This window comes from Peromyscus californicus, unplaced genomic scaffold (genome assembly GCF_007827085.1).
Source record: "Peromyscus californicus insignis strain IS unplaced genomic scaffold, ASM782708v3 Scaffold_17__1_contigs__length_78620276, whole genome shotgun sequence".
Taxonomy (NCBI): Eukaryota; Metazoa; Chordata; class Mammalia; order Rodentia; family Cricetidae; genus Peromyscus; species Peromyscus californicus.
Genome location: NW_026294469.1, coordinates 62,172,285 through 62,196,173, shown reverse-complemented (window position 1 = coordinate 62,196,173; position 23,889 = coordinate 62,172,285). Strand labels below are relative to the sequence as shown.

General features: G+C 41.8%; 1 protein-coding gene across 1 annotated transcript; it reads right to left on the bottom strand.

Moving 5' to 3' along the window:
* Window positions 1–534: 534 nt before the first annotated feature.
* Mex3c (mex-3 RNA binding family member C) lies at window positions 535–20,834 on the bottom strand. Its single transcript, XM_052742485.1, has 2 exons — window positions 20,051–20,834; window positions 535–3,531 (listed from the first exon to the last, which is right to left on the bottom strand). The coding sequence occupies exons 1-2, from the start codon at window positions 20,832–20,834 to the stop codon at window positions 2,306–2,308; spliced, it is 2,010 nt and encodes a 669-aa protein (XP_052598445.1). The 3' UTR covers window positions 535–2,305.
* Window positions 20,835–23,889: the final 3,055 nt, after the last annotated feature.

Here is a 23,889-nt window from a genome sequence, read left to right as displayed (position 1 = left end):
CCCCATTTTGGGTAACTGTTGCCTTGCTTGCTGACCTTGATCTTGATATCCTCCCTATGCTAATTCGCTGCCAGGTTCCACCCCCCTGAATGCTTAAGGGAAGTTCCTTGTCTGTGTATCCTGCATAATGGGCATTAACAGCTTAGATGCAAGACTGTAAAACATCTGTAGTGAACTTCTGCCCTCCGGGGTTCTCCCATTGTGCTGTAAGCCTGTATTTAAGACCTCTTCCCTCCTTCAATAAACAGCATTCGGCATTTAAAAAAAAAAAAAGTAAGGGAGACAGTAACAGAAGAGGTAAATGTAGACTAGAAATGACATATTTAACATCAGAAGCATGTGAGTGTGCAGACACTGACTGACAGACAGCCAAACACACTTTCTCTCATTGACACTACAACCAAGAGCAAAAGTTAGAGAATAGGAAAATTTGGTGTAAAAAAAAAAAACAAAAAACAAACTGCATTGTTAAGTAATTTCCTTTGTGTAAGATTAAATGATAATAGTTATATGAAAAACACCAAGGAGAATACATTCAAGTTAATGGAAACAAGTCTTTATTAAGTAACTTTTAATATCAGAAAAATAAAACTCTTATAATTCTCTTTACAGCAAATATATAATATCAGTGCTTTGGCCATCTTAAGTTAAAGGCCCTTTATCATAAAATATATGGTTTTAAACTTTACTCAAATTGAATTTATAATCCCTATGACTTCCCTACATATACATAACAAAAGAGTGTAGTAAAATTAGCAAATACTAAACTATATTGATAATTTATCATTCTTAGTTTGTGGTTTTTAGAAACAGTACACGCACCTAATATATGTCGATTCCTTGGCTTATTAGTTGCAGTGTACAATGCAACAAAATACAAAACACATGCTTGGTGACATTCGTCCATATCTACAAGACGGCAGCTAGAGATTAGGATTCAATACTGACAATTAACTATCCTACAAGCAATTAGCATTACATCATAATATGCCATCAAGGCAACTTTTTTTATACTGAAAAATCAAAATAAAAACCGTTATTTGTAAACTTTATACGAAATGTAACTCTTCAAGTGGAAATAAAAAATAAAATTTGTCTATTTACTATTGAATACACATAAGATTTCAATTTTTGTTATACTGAGAAAAAAAGCTCTTTTGTGTTGGGAAAATAACGCTTCAAAAAATAATTAGTAGAAAAACCCACCAGTATGTTTTGTCCTTTCAATGCCAGCAAATTTGGGGACATACTGAGGATGAAGTTAAAACATCCACAGGTGAAATGTACAAGTGTGTTTTAAAGAAATCTTTCTTTGTGATTGGAAATAGGTTTGAAATGAAGTAAACTGATTGGAGGTTGTCACAGCTGCTTTCATGAATTATGCCAAGGGCATTATTATCTCCCTCCCCATCCCCTACATTACTAAAAAATAAAAATATATTTATAATGTGCAAGACAATATGGATTGAACATAAAATGTTTCACATTTTGATCTACAGTCTAAATATTAATAGCTTGATCAGACTAATGAATGGAATGTTCGCATTCTCAAATTTTTCAGCCAATATAGGTGCATCCCAAAGCCCATCCTGAAATGGGAAAACCTAGGCGGCTATTTCCACATTCACCAAGGGAGGCAATGGGTAGGAATTCACAATCAAAGACAATTGTATTCCTGATCCACTGAACACACCAGCCTTGAGCACTCTGGGCGAGATGAAAGTCAATGTAGCAGTTTTTGTCCCAAATTATAACCAGTGATCTAGTAAACTGCCATCAGCCCTATTATTACTAATAAGTAATCACAATGCTTTAAAAAGTTACTTGCAATCCTGCAGAATTAGGCAGAAGTTGTTGTGAAATAAAAAACAAACCTGTTGTGTCAAAACTGGCAGTGTAAAGAAGGCAGCACTGGAAGTGTCAGTCGTCTGTAATGCCAGGCACCCTCCATAAACTCTTAATGTGGCGAGGCTTTGGGACCCACTGACTACAATCTCGGATGGATACATTTTGCTCATAGCTTACACAGCCAAGCAGAACTTCAGCTTTAACAACTCTTACACAAGCTATGTCTCTGAGTCTACAAGAGAGTATTAATAATCCAAACCAAACTAATAGACAAGAGACCACTTAGGTTTAGTGTTACCATAGCAGCCTTTTATAAGTGTACTAACAACTTTAGCCTAATCCCAATAAAGCCTGCTAACAGTCATAAGAATTCATTAGGAAGTTTACTGGGGGTCCCATTATACCCATGCCTTTATGAGTCCATATAGAGCTATAGTATTTATGTATATATATATAGTTAAGAGTGAATTTGGATTGCCTGAGTAACAGCTGTCTGGCAAACTGGACATGATGGCGTTCTCTTTTCACAGATCTTGTTGGCACATTCCATGCAGAAGAGGTTGTGGCCACATGGAACTAGGGCAGCAATAACTTCATTTTCAAAGCAAATCACACAGTCGTGCTTTCTTCTTGATTCTGGAGGTGAGCTAGAGGTGGAACCACCATTGGAAGAGGAATAACTATTGGTACCATTAGAAAAAGCAGGGATGTATATTGGAAGGCCAACATGGTTGCCTGTACTAGGTGGGTCGCTCCTAACCCTCCGAGCAAGTGGGTGTTCTATGCTCTCAGGAAATGTAGGAGACAGACGAGGAGTTGATGGCTGACTTCCTCTACGCTGAGTCTTCATGTTACCAGAAGGATCACTCCCAAAGCCAGAGAGTGGGTTAACTGGTTCAAATGGAGTCCAAATAGTTTGAGCAGATGTTGGTAAAGAGTCAAAGGCAGGAGAGTCTACTGCAAGATCCTCTGAGCCTACAGATGGTAGTGTATCTCCAAACCAAAAGTTTCCTGTGCTAAATGGGCTTGTTGGACTAAAGTCAGCCAGCCTATTGCTTCCAAAATAGGAATCAGTGGAACCACTTCCTAGAGAACTAGAACTGTCATTTCGATAGTTGGACATCATTCTTGCACGGCTAGGAGGAACTGGATTGGAAGAGAGCCATGCAGAGCCAAGAGTGCCACCTTCAAAGCTCACGTCGGTACCGTTATAATGAAAATCATTTTCTTCATTGAGCTCTATGTAGTTTCCTGTGCGCATGGCAATATGCATTTCTATTTCTTCCCGTGCTCGATCAACATTTTCGGGCATCCCTGTCACTTCAAAGACCGGCTCCTTATCTCTGCTTGGAGTTACTATGTATGTGTGGGTCTGCTGCTGAATTCTCTTAATTGTTGCTCCTTTTGGTCCAACTACTAGCCCTACCACACGATAGGGGACCCTGACTTGGACCGTGGTTTGACCAGGCAGATTAGGACTACAGGATAACCCTCCTAGCGCAGGGCCATTTTTGTTTCGAGATGCACGAATCATAGAGAAGTGCTCTGCAGCCGAGAGGATTTCTCTTTTGGCCATGGCAACATCTTCTTTCCGTCCAGTGACAACAAAAATGGGCTCTTCACCACGAACAGGTGTCTTGATATATGTGTTTGTCTTGGCTCTCAGTGCTTTAATTTTACAACCTGTTAAAAGAAAACATTTCAGAATTAGTATCTACTTTAAAAGTATTTTAAAGAGAAACCATGAAAAGTTCTTTTCAAACTAAACGCCCTTTAGAGTATAGTTCTTAAGAGTCTCTGTCATAAACTTAACACTAAATGATGACATTTCCCCAATTCCATGCAATACTGCCGGAGATGGATGTGTACTTGTCTTGCATTCTTTCCTTTGGGAAGAGAGGGAACCTCTACTGGGCGGTTACAACTCAGAAGTCTACCTTGTTCTTTATTAGTTACTTGGAAAGATGTACAAAGTAGTCTATATAGGAAAACTATACCATCAGTAAGACTGAGTTTTATAATACTAGTGATTTTCTACTTTGCAAGAATGTTGGCAGCAAGAAAAATATTAAATGTAATTGAGATAGTTAACATTGTCTTGCACTAACTGGACTCAGTGTTATTAAAATATTATAAAAATATTTGTTGTTTCATTTAACCCACTGAGAACTCTAAGTTCTGGACCATTACCTCATTTTACTAAGAAAATAAAACTGACGCTTAGAAAAATTATATAACTTGTTTACGTTCACACATCAGTGGTAGAGCCAGAGTTAAGCTGTGTGTGATGTAGAAATCTATGCTATTTTATTTCAAGAATTTTAATTTTCAACTACTCTACGACTTTCACTTGATTATTTTATTGCTTTAACATGACTCCTTTGTAAAATTCTATTGAAACCAACATTCATGGCTAGTGGCTATCTTTCTTCAGATCCCAGTTAAATTCTAGGCTTATTAAAGAACAATTATTTATTGCTATCTAATTTATGATAGTTGTATTCAAGCAAATAAATTTTATAAATTAAAAACTAATCTGAATATTTAAAAAATTAATAAGGAGGAGTGACAAGGGAAAAAAGTTGTTTTGTTTTTTAATATATGAGGAGACAACCACAAAAGTGCAGGATTAAAAAAAGTAATACAGAATGATTTTGTGGCTGCTGTAAAGTTTTTGATGCATTTAAAGAAACAAATATTGAAGACCCATGGAAAATGGCTAGAGGAACACCAGCTCCAAACCCAAACTCAAAGCTTTGGTCCCAACCCCTAAGTGTACCTAAGTTAAAATAAAATATGGAAGACATGCTTAATTTTTCAAAATTCTTAACTTTAAATTAATTGTTTTTGAGTGATCACAGAATTACCGTGCCAATTATGCAGGTTACATAAGTCTCCAAACTGTCAAATATACAACTATGGCTTAAATCTCTGGAATTAGTTTTCAAAGAAATTAATAAGCAGATTCCCAGAATAAATTTATTCTCATGATTACATCATACAATTATTTTCTCAAAAAAATAAAGCAGGCGGTGTTATTGAAGATAGCCACAATTTGGGCAGGCCTTTTCCTTAAGTCTCCCTTTCCTCTCTTGTCCCTGACAAGTCATTAATGGGTAAAAACTAAGGCTTTATATAATTAGATATATAATTTTGAGCCCACACGCCTGCAATACAGATCTACAACCCCAAACTTCACCTTACTCAAGTTATTTCTCTTTATTTTCTCTAATAGGATGATGCTTTCTCAATACAGCATGGGTTATAGGGTCCCTTCTTTGTACAGAGTATTTTACTGGTTCCTGATACACTAAAGTGAAACAATATGGCACACAAAAACATTTCCTCAGCTAGTTCCTGACTTTTTAACTTGCATTCTTCCTATGCCCATTCCTCCACTCTTTTAAACTCTATAGTATACTTCAACTTATGGCACATTCATGCTCCTGGTTTCCATAACTAAAATCTTCCCTCTTTAGTTCTTCAGTCCCAGCTGTTTTGTTGAATTCCTATTAACTGCCTGGGTTTGGTTTAAGTACCTTGTCCTCAATGATGCTCCTTCTCTCCTACGTCTGCCCTTTAAATTATCAAAGCACTGAGAAATTGAATATCCATATATACTACTGGGTTGCTATGTAATATTTGTGGAAAGGAAGACTGCTAATTTTCTGTATTAGAACACTGGGCCTTTTTAATGTTATTTTGGACCCCAAAGTCCCCTTTAATCCCTGCCTTTCAAGATTTTCATCTTCTGGTCCCATACTGCTTAGTCTCATCCATACTGAAAGGAGAATGTCCATTCGAATTAAATGATAGCATATTTAAAACAGCTTAACCTACTATAGAACTTGAATCCTAACCACAAATTAATTAAGGTTCCTGTTCCTCCTTCTAACAACTGTAGAACTTACAAAGAAATGGCTGCCTTTTCATACTGGGTCCTAGGTACACTACCGTGAAAACCCAGACTCAGGTTCTCTGAAAACAAAATGTATTCAAGTGTCACTGAGTGTGGCATAAAGATGGAGTAATTCTTCCTCAAAGAGCTTTCCCAGGTATCTTATTATTTTTTCCTTCATTTTATTAAACTTTCAGAAATCTCATAGTTCAAGAGAACAAAAAAAAGTTAAGAACTATACTAGAAGGTAAAGAAGAAACAAACCACATTCCTAACTGCAGGGCCCAAACCAAAAATTTACGAAAAGCATTTAATTGAGTACAATAGAGTTATCAGGAGGAGATAGTTTGGTGGGCTCTATCCAGAAATCACAAGTAAACATATTACTGTGAAACATGAAAACTTTTCTAAGTGCTACAGTAAGACTACATCTACAATCAACTATATTAAAACCAAATTGGTGATCATTACTTTTGAGTAAAAGATGAGTTATATTTGTTTTTAATGTATAATAAAATGAACTGGGTGATCACAGCAAATCTTCTGTCTCTACACAGTTAAATCTTCCTCATAGTAGATGCTGCCTGGGGCTGAGAATTGAGATCACATCCCCTGGACAACATGCGACCTACAGAGATGCCTAAGAAAATCTGAAAGGCGAAATACTAGCTGGTCATACTCTATACTCAAAAGAGTATCATTCAGTTACATGAGTTTACACTCCAGGCTACAACTTGGTAAGAAGGTAGTCTCCGAAAACCTCATTCCTGGGTTGCAGACATGGCTTAGTAGGTAAGAGCCCTCTGCTGCACAAGCATGAAGACCTAAGTTGAATCCCCAGTGCCATGTGAAAAGCCACCACAGGTGTGCTTGTAACCCCAGTACTACTTGAGGCTGACGACAGGAGGATCTCTGGAGTTTGCTGGCTATGAGCCTAGCTGCAGGTTCAGGAAAGAGATTGTATCTCAAGGAACAAGGCTCCTGCACACACACGTGAGTACGTAATACACACATACTGAAAAATAAAACCTCATTCCCAGTAACAGGCAGTCCTGGTTCATCCTGCAGAAAAACACGGGCAATTTCTATTAAATGCCAAGTATTTTTAGAATCTGTTTGTCTCCTTTCAATCTTTTCTAGTATCAACCAACAGAAAATTAAGACCCCTTTCTAAATAACTATTGCTGAGGGCTGGGAGAACAGCTTAGTGGTATAGTGCTTGCCCAGCAGGCAGGAGGCTCTTGGGTTCAATTCCTAGCACTGCAACACACCCCCCAAACAAAACAGAGAAAAACAAAAACAAAAAACAAAAAACAAAACACCCGGTGAGACAGTAATTTAAGTAATGTCAGTTCTAGCTTACAGGTACATACAACACTTATTTGACCTATGGTTGGTACTAAAAAACAGGTGTTTAATGTGTAGTCAATGGAAAAATAAGACACTTTAGCTTTGAATCACTTCTGAGATAGGAAAATCATTGCCCCCAAAAGGGTAATGTACTTTGGTTTTGCAGAGCAGAGGAAGGAGGTAAAACAAACAAACAAAGGCAGTAAGACCAAGCCTTTTAAGCCACTGCCAATAAAAACGAAGGTAAGCACTTCTCTCCCTAAATTTTAAGACAGTTCACCATAGACTGTAGGAAACCTCTGTCATCACAACATGGCTTCTATATAACATAAGGATACTGAGTTACAAATAACATGGTTTCTACAATCACACTGTGAAGGTGGGGACTACTTGAATAGGTAGTTTTCAAAAGGTGACATTAACTAAGGAGAAATAACAATTTTGTAACTTCTTTGTAGGTAGAGAGGAAAAGAAAGAGCTTTATGGAGTATTTAATCTTGAATATGTTTGAAAATTCAGATACTTTAAAAAAAAAAATGGAGGAACTGGCAACTCCAGATGCTACAAAACAGAAGCAACAAGGTACTGATAAATTGTGGTATATTTAAAAAATAATTGTTGCATGGCAAAAAGTCATCAAAAATAGCTAAAAAATTAAAATGTTTACAACTCATCTCACAAATGCCTAATTTCTCTCTTGCACCCCCATATTTCTCCACTATAAACACTTAACCCCCAAAAGAAAAACAGATAAAAGAAACGGCATACAGCAAAGCAAATAAATTGCTTTTAAGATGGAATTGTGTGTGTGTGTGTGTGTGTGTGTGTGTGTGTGTGTGTGTGTGTGTGTTTGGTTTGGTTTTTCAAGACAGGGTTTCTCTTGTGCAGCCCTGGCTGGCCCTGAACTCAGAGAGATCCACCTGCCTCTGCCTCCTGAGTGCTGGGATTAAAGGTGTGCGCCACCACCGCCTGGCTAGATGGAAATTCTTATTTCCGCAGTAACTAAGCCAGTTTTCCCACCTACAGCTGTCAATGCCAACATTACAATACTGAAAATAAAAGTGGGACGAAGAGACCGTATTTAGTTGGTCAAGGTGGACAATTTGCAGAGGGCAGTTTGTGTATCAAAATTATCCTGTACCCTCATAATTCCATTTGTAGAGGTAATCCTAGTGTAAGTGCAGGATGTTCTCAGTATTTTATTCCTTATTGCTTGTGTAAGCATGAGGCTAAGACAGTTGTAGAATGGAATATAATGCATTCACAAAATTGACTTGGAGGGACAGGGTAAGAGAGACTTTTCATTGTGATTTCAAATCAAATAAATATCAATAGAATATATGAATAATATTTTATTTTTGTTTAAGACTTTTAGCTACCATTGCTGTGATTATTTTAAGTTATATTAGCAAGATAAATGATTTCATAATCTGAAAGTCAAACTCAGTTTTGCAACTCTTAAATGTACTGACTACTACTTGTTTTCTTATAGCTATTGATAAAGCCAGCATGTATCAAAGTTTTATTGACGGTAGTTACAGGGTGGGAACTTGGATAGAGTACTAACGAATTTCAGAGCTGCAACTTCAACTTAGTTTGAAGTAAATTCCCTGCAATAAAGCCTCTAGCTTACCTTGTTGGTGTATGAACCCATTTTCCCTTTCTATCATTGATGCTAGGGCTGTTTCAGGCTAAAACTCTCCAACTTCATCCACAACTTGTCCCCTCCCTCCTTGGTATAGCCAAACATTCTATCTCACTTCTCAAGGTTAAGAGACCTCTTCCAAAGAAAGGGCGGATGACATCAGGTGTCCTGATCTATCATACTTCACCTTCTTCCCTTTCTCACTGAACCTGGAGCTAGGCTGGGGCCATGCTGAGTTTTGGGATCTATTCAGGTCCTTATGGTTGCACAGCAAGAGTTCTAACCCACTGAGCATACGCTCCAGCACTGCTATAATATTCCAACATTATTACTAATGACCATAAACGGTGTTTTCCAATGACATAAACATACACACACACACACACACACACACACACACACACACACACACACACACTCATACACACACGCACATAAAACATACATTTGTTATAAAAATATCACACAGGTTTCAACAGAGTTAGAAATCAAAATCATGGTAGGACCTTTTTTTTCCCCCCCAAATTTCTTTCCTGGAAGCCCTAGAAGGTATGTTTCCCTGAAGATTTATGTTGGTGGCAGAATTCAAGTGTTTATGGTTCTAGAGCCATCCACATTCTTCAGAGTCAGCAGTCAAGTTTCTATCTCTCTTCCTCAGCCAGAGTTCACACCTGGCCGGGAAATTTTCTGCTTTTAGGGACTCATTTTATTTTAACTGGGCCTACCAGATAATCCCAGACCCCATTTACACAGCTAAATCCATGTCCTTAAGCACATTTGCAACATGCCAAGTGAAGTAAATACTTAAATTCAATTGTTTCTTTGGTGCTGATGGTGGGTTAGGGTTAAAAGTCTTTGCATGTGTGAAGTTCTTCTGCTAATTATATTACCCCTTCCTTTCTTCTAAGCCCCCAAATTTTAAAAGATGTATTGGTTCATGGGAATTTTAAACTCAATGAAGGAATAGTAATCAAATGGCCTCTACTGGCCAAGAGAGGTTTGGAGATTTATAAAACATTGAAGGGATAGTGTTATTAATCAAATAGGAAGAAAAGAAACATACTATAAGCTAACTATTGATACGGACTCTTACAAATGTGGCTCTATATAGGTGAGTAGCTTAGTGGGAGATAAACAAAAGCTGTTCTCTGTATCTATCTGAAGGGGTGTGTCAGTCAAGGTGTTCCTAGCTAAATCACTTCTTCAGCTCCAAGAGCATTTCATTAATCCTGAACTTTAGTTCAAGTTCACTTTAATGTTGAGCTTAACCATTCAAATGTTAAACTCCCCCTAAAGTAAAGTACAGGGTCTACTTCCAGCAGTATGAGAAACTTGGTTATTTCTGACTTCAAGGAGCTCATGTCCCAAGGGATACAAGCAATGGTTGCTTTAATGAACGCAGGCTTACAAAACAGTGGGAACACTCAGAAGTAGATTAGTTTTACTGCTTTAAAACACATGAAAGAAGGCTTTAAGGGCCCAGGAGATAGATGGTGAAGAGCCTGTCACACATGTATGATAGGAGAACCTCAGTGAGCACCCGAGGCTAGCTAGCAAGCTAATCTAGATGAATCAGTGAACTCCAGGTTCACTGAGAGATTTTTGTCTCAAAAGGTAAGGCAGAGTGACTGAAGACAAAACCTAACATTGACCTCTGTCCTCTACACACAAGCACGGGCCAACCTTAAAGACATTTGAGGAGAAGCTTGAAGTAGTTTTGCCAAGCAGGGAGGAAGTACAAAAGCAGGAAACTGGAGTGCACAGCGGTACAGTGGAGACATTAAAGCTAGTTCAGCATCTTGAGAGCTTCAGGTGACTAGAGAGTTCTTGGAGAAGTTTTCAAGTCAGATAAGGGACTTAATCTTACATGGACAAAAGATTCGAGGGAAGATGATTAGTTACAGAGCTGGAAGGGAAGACTTACTTATCTGGAATGAAAGGTCATCACAATAATCAGCAGAAAAAGGAGAAAATGATAGCATGCAAGATGGAGGTAGAACTATTTGCATTCTGAATCTTGTGTATCTGGTGTTCCTGATTTTTTTTTTTAAACAAAGATGAGTTTTATACAGAAACTGCACTCATTTTATTTTCCAAATATTTAATAAATTAGTGTATATATATGTATAGTGATTTAAGAAAATGTATGCTTTAAAAACAAACCTCAGGCCGGGCGGTGGTGGCGCACGCCTTTAATCCCAGCACTCGGGAGGCAGAGTCAGGCGGATCTCTGTGAGTTCGAGGCCAGCCTGGGCTACCAAGTGAGTTCCAGGAAAGGCGCAAAGCTACACAGAGAAACCCTATCTCAAAAAACCAAAAAAAAAAAAAAACAAAACAAAACAAAAAACAAACAAACAAAACCAAACCTCAGACCCATGCCCACGTTCATTTCTGATAATCCTCTGCAAATATTGGAAAATTATGCATACATCATTTAATAAAAATGGGAAGGGGATTAAACTTGAATAGCTTACTTAACTTTTGAGAAAAACAGCAACTCCTTGGTCTTAATGTAAATTCATTTTCCTCCTAATATTAAATGGCAGAAACTAATTACTTTCAGTCTCTCTCATCTTCTATAAGTGCATGCTGTTCCACTTCTGTTCAGATCTTTTCTTAAATAACTTGGGATACCTTCCTAGCATACATACCATACTTTCTCCCTGCAATTAACACAACAGAACTTTGAGAAGTAGAAACTGTCTGTATGGCTTTATGAACTAAATTTAACAAACAGAGATGGGAAGACAGCTATTGGAAAAGTGCTGTGGTTCGAACAAGACAACTGAGTTCAACCCTCAAAACCTACATAAAAAGCCAGATATGCTGGTGTGCACCTGGGGGTGTTGTCCAGCCAGCCTAGTCTGAGCAGCAAATTCCAAGCCAATGAGAGATACTGGATCAAAAAAACAGGCAGGGGACTGAAGAGCTAGCACAATGGTTAAGAGTGCTTGCTTGCAGCTGTACCAGAGGACCCTCGTTTGGTTCCTAGCATGCATATTAGACATTTACAACCAACTGTAATTCCAATTCCAGGGGATCTGATACTCCTTAGCAGGTACACACACACACACACACACACACACACACACACACACACACACACACACACACAACCAAACAAAGAAACAAAACCAAAAAATAAAAATCATCTTCAACGTCAAACGTTCAAACCAAAGTAGATGTTCCTGAGGAATGATGGCATTCATGGCTGACCTTTGGTCTTCACGAGGAAGTTCACCAACATGAAACACAACCCACATACACAAACAATGGATTAACTCAGTGCCATAGCTACCACACTGAAATAGTTTATAGTCTAATTCAAAGAAAATACATGCAACAAAACTCCTGATCGTCTGCAGAACTGCATTCTAAATGACCATGACTGACCTGTTGCTTCCTCATTAGGATCCAATCAATCTCTAGGTCTTTCTCAATGCTTACTTTTTGTATCAAATTCCTCCTGTAGGAAATACCTTCATCATTCTCTAAAGTCAAAAACACTGGGACAATCAAATTCACATATGTGTATCTAGTCTTTCCTCAAGGAAGAGTTAGTGAAGACTGAAAATGGAAGAATGTATGGACAAACTATCATGAATTAGTGAACTTAAAACACACCATGAAGCCTCTATCTACCTCTTTGTCATGTGAGAGTAATTAGTAGTATTAAAGATAGTTTCCTCACTTAGTTGTGAGGAAAAATTAAAATACTATACTAAAAAGCTTACTGGGATGGGTTATATAGCTAAGTGGTAAAGCATATGCTTGCCATGTCCAAGGCCCTGGGTTCATCACTAGCACCCTTCCCCCTAAGCTAATCATAACTCCTGTTTCAGCATTTAGAACCATTTCCCATTCCTCCACTATTTCTCACCCTGAGTAAACTCAGCTAATACCAGAGAGACTGGAACTGGCTTTGAAAAAATGATTTCTAAAGCACTCCAGCTTCCTAAAACCTCTCTTACAGACACATTTTCACTTATTCTTCATAGGGTGTTTTGGGAAAAGCAGGAAAAGAACTTTGGTATCTTAGCTGCTATGTTAGATCTCAGACTCAAACTTCCTTAGTTTCACACTTTTCACTGCTCCCTACTCTTTTCCTCTAAAAACAACACTATTTCACATTTCATAATATAGTACAGTTAACAAGGGGAGCCACAGTATTTGATTTTGTAAAGTCCTTTTCCTCTTACTATTCAAAAGTTCCTTTCACACTGTAAGAACTCAATTTCAGCATATGTATTCAAAGTCTGGTGAACATTAATTAGCTAAGTCCTAAGAAGAGAGTGTCTCTATGCTGTGTGTGTGTGTGTGTGTGTGTGTGTGTGTGTGTGTGTGTTATGTACGTGTACCTGTGAGAAGACCTGAAGTCAAATCCCCAGCATCCACAAAACCCAGGTATGGTTGCCCGTGCATATAACTCAGTGCTGTGGAGTGGAGACAGGTGGATTCCAGGAGCTTACTCTTAAGTGAGCCAGCCTAACCAAAATGGGGAGCTTCAGGTTCAGTAGAAGACTCCATCTCATAAAATCAAGAGCCGAAGGGGAAGACATCCAGCATCTTTCTGTGGCTTCTGCAAACACGTGCACACACTCACACAGCCCTAACTCCTAGAGACACATTAGGTTGAAAAAATGTTAAGGTATTACACACTGCAAAGTCAGGACAAAATGTGCAGTCAATCTAACTGGTAACTGAAATCCAGTTTACTTCTGTATGAATTAGGGGCTCTTTTTGGACAAAGCTGAGATTATGAACTCTATGATATCATCTAGTTTTGCACATTAAGAAAACACGTTAGAATTGTCTAAAGCTGAAAAAAGAACAATGACCCCCCCCAAAACCCCTAAATCTTTAGACTTTTTTTTATTATTTATGGGTGAGTGTATGCACACATTTGTGTGCACAGATAACTCAAGGAGGTCAGGAGAGGGCATCAGATGTCTTCGAGCTCGAATTACAGGTATTTGTGAACCGTTGACTGTGAGTGCTAGGATTTTCGCCCTGGTCTTCATTATAGAGCAGCAAGTGCTCTTATTAGCTGAGCCATCTTTCCACTCCCAAATTGGTGATTCTAAAATTCACCCTTAAGTATGTTAGAGAAGTTCAAATATTTAATGAAAAAAAGTTCCATTTGGCCTTTTATTAAAGCTGCAACAGCCAGAAGACGATGTAAATTAGTTTCCTTACTAGATGTTCATACCCTTTAGAAAATGGTAATAGAATTCTCAGAATTACCAGGCTGGGGATGTAGTTCAGTGGTAGAGAACTTGTCAAGCATGCATAAGTTCCTGGGTTAGAGATCTCCAGCACCACTAATAAACCAAAACAACACAAGTTTTAAGTGGACTCAGTTATCTGTAAGATTCTCTTCTAGTCTACTTAACCCTTTGCTAGAAGTACATACTATAAACTTGAAAGATCTGGTATCTTTTAGGTAAAACACTAAAATGACAATTTTAGATTTCATCTAGAATTTGCACAGAAGGTAAGAGTTGTCCCAAGTCCCTGGCAACAGTGATGAAGTTAATATAAAGAGGAAAAGGCAAGGGTGAAGAGTGGTATAGGGAAACAATGTTCACGATCAAATCCTTTATGCCTAATTTCAACTGCACCTGCAATTTTCAGTAACAAATTCTCTATTTTTTTTTTTTTTTGGTTTTTCGAGACAGGGTTTCTCTGTGTAGCTTTGCACCTTTCCTGGAACTCACTTGGTAGTCCAGGCTGGCCTCGAACTCACAGAGATCCGCCTGGCTCTGCCTCCCGAGTGCTGGGATTAAAGGCGTGCGCCACCACCGCCCGGCTAAATTCTCTATTATTTTAAAGCTAAGTCTTACTATTTCATGCTACTTACTATGTGTGGTCAAATAAGGCTTTCCTTACATGCAATGATTTGTAGTCTTCTGTTTACTAGACAAAGGCGATAACCATACATACGCAACTGTCCTAAATTCAAACACTGGCATGAAAGATTCTATATACTGAAGATTAACGTAAAATTCCCAGAATCGGTCACAGACAACTATTCACACAGCATTATTCTATGCATACATTTAATTTTGTTGGGTTTGGTAATTCTAGTACTAGAAAATTACTAGCAGGGTGTGATAATATACCTGCAATCCCAGCACTCATAAGGCAGGGGCAGAAATCTGGAGTTTGATTTGAGGCAAGCCTGGACAACATGGAGACTCCCTCAAATAAAAATAGAAAAAACAAGTAGCTTAAAGGCTTAATTATCAGATTGAATTTGGCAAAATTAACTAGTAGTATGGTAAGTTAAAAGATGAGGCAGGAGGCTAACCTTGGGCTACATAGTAAGAGGCCATCAAAAAGGAAAAAAAAAAACCAAAACACTTTTAGAATCACCTTTTGATTTTCCTTAAAAAAAAAAAAAAAAAAAAAAAGAAGTTTACCATGATCTATTTACCTATTTGATGTTTCCTAAAGTAGCATCCTCCCTTTTTTCTCTCTCCTTTTTTTTCTTTTTTGATGGTGCTGGAGATGGAACCCAGGGCCTCCTGGACTATATCCCTAGAAACTTTTTTTTTTTAACTGCAAATATACTTAGTTTTTTCCCCAAAATTTCCTGAGTTTAAGTCACTAATGGTGGAAATCACACTGTTTAAAACTGACCTAAATCTAGATCTACTAAGTAGACAGATTATCATTTAGAAATCCAGACTGGATACCTGCAAAATGCCTATAACCACCTAATAGATGGCACTGGTAAAATATCCAGCAGTACTTAGCCAAGGGGTCAAAGCCAACCACCTTCTCCAGAAAAAAGAAAAAAAAATATATATCTACATCTATATATATGAAATTCTTTAGCGAAATACATATGTACTTTTGGATGGGAAATCTATGCACAGCAAGACCAAGTGTTCTGTTTCTTCTCACAAAACACTACTGATAAAAATTTGAAACAACAGGAAGCCCCTCACCCCCACATTAATACACACTGTCACTGGAGATCAGTGGTAACAAGATATTCAATCAATGAGGGAGTTTTCTAAATGGTCTAGCTCAGTGACATTTAGAGTATAAGAATATGGGCATACAAATTTTTATTTCTTTTACAAAGAACCCATTTTCATTTTACCTTGTTAAAATTTTTGTATGATGTACATTATTTTAGCGTACATTATTTATACACTACTGTGTATATACTGTATATTGGGGGTACAAAGTTAAGGGTTTTTTTTTGATAGAATGTACAATTAAAAAAAGACTTTTCTAGACCTATAAGGTTAAAGAACATATACTAAAAATTAAAGTCGTTGTTAAAAATAGCTGAAAATGAACACTGATCTTAAACTCAATTTACAGCATTTAATTAGTTGATAGTGTATTAAAAAATGGATCCAAGCTGGGGTGGCGGTGGTGTATGCCTTTAATCCCAGCACTTGGGAGGCAGAGGCAGGTGGATCTCTAAGTTCGAGGCCAGTCTGGTCTACAAAGCAGTTCCAGGACAGCTAGGGATGTTACACAGAGAAACCCTGCCTTGAAAAACCAAAAAAGGATCCAGAGTTCTATTGTAATTCACCTTTTAGACTTACTGGATAATAACAACTGTACAAACTGGAATAAAACCTGTTGACTTCAATCAAACCTGTCAACCACAATTAATGTCTTACAGGCACTACACTTAAAAACAGATAGTCTGTATTTACAAAACAAGATTTTACAATGCTTTCAGTATGTGTACATGTGTGCATGCCACGCAGAGGCTGGAGGTTGATGATGGATGTCTTCCTTTATGGCTCTTCACCCTGTTTGAGACAGGGTCTCTTACTGAACCTGGAGCCCAGTGACTGGTTAGCCTAGCTGGCCAGCAAGTCTCAGGCCCTTCTGTGTCAGTCTCACAGAAGGGGGTTACAGCTGTATGGCACCACATCTAGCTTTTTATGTGGTGCTATTTGAGTCTGAACTTCATGCTTGTGGAGAAAACCATCTTCTCAGCTTTAGACTTATTTTGATGTCTATATTTTAAAATTTCTTTTATTATTACTATCTCTCTAGTTCCTAATTTATCTTATTAATATAGTTTATTGAATATAATCAATAATTTTATTACAATATTAATAATATTGTTAATTTCACAAAAATGCAACACCTAAACACGACAACAGTAACAAGACCAATTTAACAGTGTACAAGGACCATATGCTCCTGGAAATAAAATAGGAGGTCATATGCTCTGCCAGTTTTCATCACTATTATAAGCGGTCTGGGGAGAAGAGGGATGAAGAGATGGCTCAGTGGTTAAGAGCACATAATGCTCTTCCAGGACTCCAGTTCAGTTCCCGGCACCCACATCTGGTAGCTGTGGCTCCAAGTCCAGGGGGATCTGACTCTAGTCTCTGCAAGCACCTGCACTTAAGTACACATACACAGACCCATGGTTCTAAAAAAGAACCATGGTCTTGGGGCTGGAGAGATGGCTCAACAGTTGCAGAGGATCTGGGTTCAGTTCCCAGCACCACATGGTGGCTTATAATCATCTTTAACTCCAGTTCCAAGGGACCCTACACCCTCTTCTGACCTCTTTGGGCACCAGGCACACATGCGGTACACATACACACATGAAGGCAAAACACTCATGAACATTGAAAAAAAAAATTGGTCTGGGGATACATGTAGAGGCACATGTTTGTGAGCCCAGCAGCCAGGCTATATGATGAAAACCTGTCCAACCATAAACAAAATAAATGCAATGTATGTTTTTTGAAAGACAACAGAAGTAGGGGCTATCTGCAAGTGCTGCTAGCTATGTATAACTCAGAATTCCATTCATCCTATATTCTTTGCTTCAGAGCTGAAGTTATGAATGTCTTCATCTGTGACATAGTTATTTCCAAAACCAATTAAGAGATGTCAAATAGAAAATTATGACTTCAGGTAATGAATAACATGGCAGGAATGGCTAATTCTTAAGGATGAACATTTAGCTCTTGCAGAGCAAACAAAAAATCAAAATGATTTACTTTTTTTAAACTCAGTTTTTAAAAACCCACTTAGAACAGGTACTCTCACAAGGAGAAATTTTCACACAGTAAATGGATGTGGACATTAGAAGCAACTTAGTTCTCTACAGGAGTGAGCAAATACAGGTTTTATTACCATGCTGCTAGGGTGTGGGGGTGGTAAAGGGGTCAATGATCCACTAGTTGAATGGAGCAAAACAGGAAAAGGGCAAGACTTTCTGCCCTTAAGATAAGATAGAGGAAGATGACATACTTTTAACAGTACGGTCAACTCTGGGAAATATTAAGTGCAAGAACAGTCAGCAATTTGTCTCCATGTTCTAAGACATAGATTCCTATTTCCTTATTAACCAATAAGTACAGCCCTAAGAAGAAAAACTAAGACATTTATCATGTAATAGCACAAAATAAAAACGTGCAGCTTAAATCTGTATAAATACTACCAATTCACAGTTAAGTGCTTAAGGATGTAAAGAAAAAAAAAGTTCACGTTAAACTAAACCTACCAAGATATGGTATTGTCATGTGGTAAAACTAGCAAGCAAATGTTCTTTTTCCTTTGCTACTGCAGACAAACACATGAACACCGAATTAAGTCATGCTGAGGTGTTTTCCCTGTATGCCATTCAAATTTCTATATTCCACAGCCTAAATAATTACTTGCCAGGCCCCTTCCATCACCCCTGTAGGGCCCTGGTTCACCGGATCCTAATCACTAACAAAATTTGGGTGATTTTCTCGTCATCATCTAGCAGGTACCCCTCCACACTTTCCTTATGTTGTTCAATACTTGCATCTTTGTTTGCTGAACTGCATTCTCTAAGGGTCATGTTCTCACGTGTGTGATTTGGTTGCCTTGGTGTAGTTAGTGCCACTACCGTCACATTACTTTAGAGCCATTCTATTAAATCGTTAGTTTCTGATAAAGAGCAGAAAGTCTGTCTGAATCAACCTCAAATTCTCAGCTTATTCATTATCATAAACTCATTATCGGGCAAAATCAAGCACTCAATGATTTAAAACGAAAAGCCATCTCATTCTGTATCTATAAATAAAATGCATTTTTATTTCATGTACATAAACAGTTTTCTCATGGGCTATTATCCTGATCAGCTCCTACAACTGGCAAGTGAGGCATGTGAAACTGATTAGTCAATCTGAAACAAGCTATTTTACAAGCTATTTTGTGTGCAGATATCACAGAGGCGTTTCTTACCAAAATTCTAGCAAAGAAGCAAGCCACCTCTTACATGTGAAGTCACCGACTCAACAATCTCTTATTTATGTGTACTTTAGACCACTTGGGAAAATGAGATCATTCAAGCAGCAGTGCCATCGTCTCTCTGACCTCAACAAGAGGCATGTATCAAGCAGGCTACACCGTGCTGTACCACGGCGGCAGCAGGTAGTATGTCCCCTTTTTGTAAAAGGGGCAAAGCTTCACTTGAGCCCAGAGAACGTTCCCTAAAAATGTCGGATGCAGAGGTTCTCTGTGCATCCCCTTCCCCCACCTTAACAAACCTACTCCTGGAATCTGAGACCTAGGTCCTTTGTCTGAACAATGTGGGAGGAGTCTGTCTGCAGACCGGGTGTGCTAGCAAGTGAAGAAGAAAATTTATCGAAAACTGCACAAAAGCATAAAGTTCCTTAATTACCTACATGTCCAGTTTTCCCTTCATCGAACCAGCTAAAGTGTTGCAAAAGACTGACAGTATCCCTTTTTGAGAAAAGTGTCCACTGAGTACCTAAGACCAACAGAGTTGGGGTGCACTTCTAAAGCCAGGTTTCTAAGTAGCGGAGGAGGGAGGTGGCGATGGGGCCGCTTGAACATCTCTTCCCTCCCGAATAGGTTCTCAGGACATGCTGCTTCCATGTCGCTCCATTTCTCATCTGCACAAGCTGTTCTAAGGAAGGATGATCCTTTTCACAGGCTACACAAACTTGCAATCTCGAAGCTTTCGGGAAACAATACCGTACCCACAACTTCTGACCTGACCTTTTACCACCTTACCGAGGTTTCTGGTGCCAGGCCAGCCTGGTGTTCCACCAATACACCGAGTAAAGTGAACACTACTAGACTGGGTGGCCCGAGAAACTTAACACTTCCCGTCAGGCCGAAGGAGCGAGCGGAACGGCGTGGGTTTTTGCAAGGTGACCCATCTCCTCCTCCGCGACCCCCGCGGTCCCTCCCAGACCCCTTCTCGGCGGAATTGCGGGGAAACTCTCCGGGTTCCTTCTTCCGCCGCACGCTCGTCTTTTTCGTCTCCCACCCACGCCCAGGGCCGTGCCCAGAGGAACCTCGGCTGCACTCACCCTGGCGTCCGACAATCTCGGCGACATGCTCGGAACTGGGCACGGGAACGCACTCGGTGGTGTTGACGCTCTTCCTCCTCAGCAGGGCCGCTTGCTCCCCGTTCAGAGCGGCGGCGGCGGGCCCTCCGCCGCCGGGGCCGTAGGCGTGGGACAGCATCGCCGCCATCATGCCCTGGGCATCGTCCCCTCCGTACAGCACCCCCGCCGCCGCCGCCGCCGCCGCGGCCGCCGCCTCCCGGGCATCGAAGCCGGCGGTCGGCAACAGCACCGACCCCAGGGGCCCGCCCGGGATCGGCTGGGTCTGGGAGGCGGGGGCCGCGGGCGGCGACAGCAGCAGCAGCGACGGCCGGTCCTCCTCCTCCTCAGCCTCCTCCAGCAGCTCCTCCTCCTCCTCCTCCTCCAGCAGGTCTCCGTCCAGCTCCGCTTCCTCCCCCTCCTCCTCCTCCTCCTCCTCGTCGTCCTCCTCCAGCTCCGCCGTCTCGGAGGTCGCCGGTCGGCCGGGCGGCGAGGGTTCCTCCGGAGCCAGCCCGGCCGCCCGCCGGGCCTGGCACTGCGCCGCCGCTGCCGCCGCGGCCCTGAGCGCCGCCGGGGCGCCGGGCTCCGCCGGGCTGGGGGGGTCGTCGAGGCCTAGCGCGGCCAGGCGTTCCCTCAGCAGCAGCCCGTCCCCCTCGAGCTCCGGGCCTCCCGCGGGCGGCGGCGGCGGCGGCGGCGGCAGCGGAGGCGGCTGCGGCAGGGGGGCCGGGGCCGCCGCCAGGGCCAGGGCCGCGGAGCTGCCGCTCGGCATCGCGGCGGCGCGCTGTCAATGGCGGCGGCGGCGGCGGCGGCAGCAGCAGCGGGCGCGTCAGGCGCGGCGGGCGGCGGGCCCCATGGCGGACAGGGCCCGGGCCCTGCTCAGCGCGCAAACACCTTTCCTCGGGGGAGGAGGCGGCGGCGGTGGCGGCGGCGGCGGCGGCGGCGGCGCCCGCGCCCCGGGCTGAGCAGCGCCAGGGCCGCCGGAGCGCGCGAGGGCGGGGTGGAGGGGCCGGGGAGAGGAGCCGAGGTAGGTAACTAGGTGGGTGGGTGGGGACGGCAGCGGCTCCCCTCGCAGGGTTTCTTTTGTTTCATGGCCTTAACCAGCCCCCGGCGCGCGCGGCGGCCGTGGCGACGCCCCACGCCGCTCTCCGAAGGAAGCCGGCGCGCTCTGATTGGCTGCTTTTAATCTCCGGGAGCCCGCCCTCTCGTCCCGCAGCCTTCTAGTTCCTTTTCCCTCAGCCCCGCCCCCGCCCTCTTCTCGGGCCCCGCCCCGCCGCGCCCCAGGCCGCTCTGATTGGATGACGGGAACGAGCCGGTCTTCGAAGCCGGCTCCTTCCGTCCCCTCCCCGCGCCCCGCCCTCCTCTTTTTCCCGAGGGCTCACGAGGGAAGCCACTGTGATTGTTCGATTTAGACGCCACTCTTTGTGACGTGCCCGGGTGCCTGGGGGAAAAGAGGCGGGAGGAAGGCGGCCCAGCCGGGTGGAGGGGTGGGGGGGCTGGGACCGGTCTGCGCAGGCGCGTGCGGCTTAAGCACACACTTGGGTTCCATCCCGGCTTCTTCCCAGCTCCGTAGCCCATCGGGGATGATGGGGGGGTGTTAGGGGAGGCGCTGGGTGCGAAGACCGGCTCCGGGGCTGCAGGCGTGGGCCGCTGGGCGGTGTGCGGAAGCGACTGCCTTTCGGGCCGAGGGCTACGGAGCCGTCGGGGGAGGGGCCGGCGTGGCCTCCTACCCACTCGCGGGGGTGGTTTCCTGAGCCGCGTGGCTCCGGGGCCTTCTCTGCCTCTCTCCGGGACTGCTCCTCCCTCGGGTTGGCCGCCCACGCCCGGCCGGCCAAGCTGCCCTAGCGGCGACGGTTCCTTAATCGCGAGCCGGGAGAGCTGAATTGAAGTCCTCGGGGCTTTTGAAAGGAAATGAGCTGGGTGTGCCCTGCTGGACGCTCTGGCCACACCTTACCTCCAGGCTCTTCCCTCGTGGTCCCAGTGAGAGAATTTCAAGCAACAATGGAACCCTAAAGTTTCTAGTGGCCCCATTAAAGTAGAAAGAAACAGTTTTAATGCAACACCTACTTCAGTGCCTCCCAAATATTGCCGTTTCCAACTTGTAAGCAATATACAATGACAGTATTTTCTTTCCCCCACCCCCATGCTAAATCTCTGAGAACAGTGCATTTTCCATCTATGGAAATGCGTATGTCGATTCATTTTGCTTCACACCAGCCACGTTTCAGACACATTTTGCCACAAAAACCTCCAGATCTCTTTTTTCGTTTTTGTTTTTTGAGACAGGGTTTTGGTGCCTGTCCTGGATCTCACTCTGTAAACCAGGCTGGCCTTGAATGTGCAGAGATCCGCCTGGCTCTGCCTCCCGAGTGCTGGGATTAAAGGCGTGCACCACCACCACCTGCTCTCTTGAGTTTTGAAGTGTAACTTCAACTCAGCTCTGTATCAAGTTACCTAAAGTTGTCTTGGCCCCACCACCACAACAGTACCAAAAAAAAAAAAGCTGAACTTTGGCTTCCGTTAACTATTTTGTGCCTAAAAAGCCTTTTGCAGAAGCCTCTTCCCATCTCCTCCAATCAAAAAAGCTGGAGAATTTTAGCTAATACTAAACGTTCCCTGTTACCTTCAAACTCAGCTATCATGTATGCTTGTTTATAGCTGTAGCTGTAGAGTATGGATTCCCAACCCTGGCTGTACATAAAGGTCTGAAAGAAACATAGTATCTGCATGGTGGCGCACACCTGCAATCACAGCTCTCAGAGAATGCGTTCTGGATTGCCTCAGGGTCTAGCCAAGTTTTTAAACACAGTGACCACCCCCACTCACACAGACAGAAAGAGGGATATTCTTAATATTTTGATCTAGTACACCTGGGCTGGGAGCCCGGCTGTATTTCTAAAAGTCAGGCAGGTGGTTCTCAAGTTGGGGTGGGGTTGAAAACACTGTTCTGGAGTTTGATTGGGTTTATAGAAGTCTTACTATTAATTTTATAAAATGTGATCTTACCTACTTTTCCAGTTAGGTAGAATCGTCATTGGTTTAGTACAACTGAGATTTGCCTGAAGGGCATATTTCATGGTGTGTTAATTAAAGGGACTGGGTCTTTTAAAACGTATCAGTGAATAGCCAGTGGCTAGTCATTCACATGTAGACTATACACTGTTTTCTGCCTGATGGTTCCGCTTATTTGGGCAGGATTTTTACAAAAGCATGTCAAAGTATACCAAGGGAGAAAGCCAAATAAAACACGCAGTGGATATAATGGTCACTGGAAAGGAATATATAGTAGACTGCAAATAGAAACTCTTGGCAGCCTGTCTTTTTGTGAATTGTCTCAAATCCTCTTCCCCAGGATCCAACGCAAAAGCCATAGCAGGAGTGCTAGTCCACCACTGCGAGGTGGAAAGGACAGATTCACGTCCATTAGGGCTACAACGATGAGATTCATTTAAGATTTTTTTAAAAAGATGCTAAATGGTTTAATTTAGGTGTTCATAATATAAAAATTGCTTTCTATTTCACTTTCATATAATAAATGAGGTTTCATGTGTCCCCCTACACAAATATATACATCCATGCATTCATTTATATGTGATCAATATTGTGATTTATGAACAAGTCAGGAGATATTGGAACTTACCAACCTTCCCATTTGGGCCTAAAGTTATTGTCTTGTATTAAATCTTGCTTATGAAGCAACTTCTAGATTTTCTTTTGCTATAAATATGTGACTGGGCATTTCATTTAAATCCACCAAACAAACCAGTCCCTTCTGCCCTTCCCCAGCCATGTATCACATTAACTTTACGTCTGAATATGATTTCCCT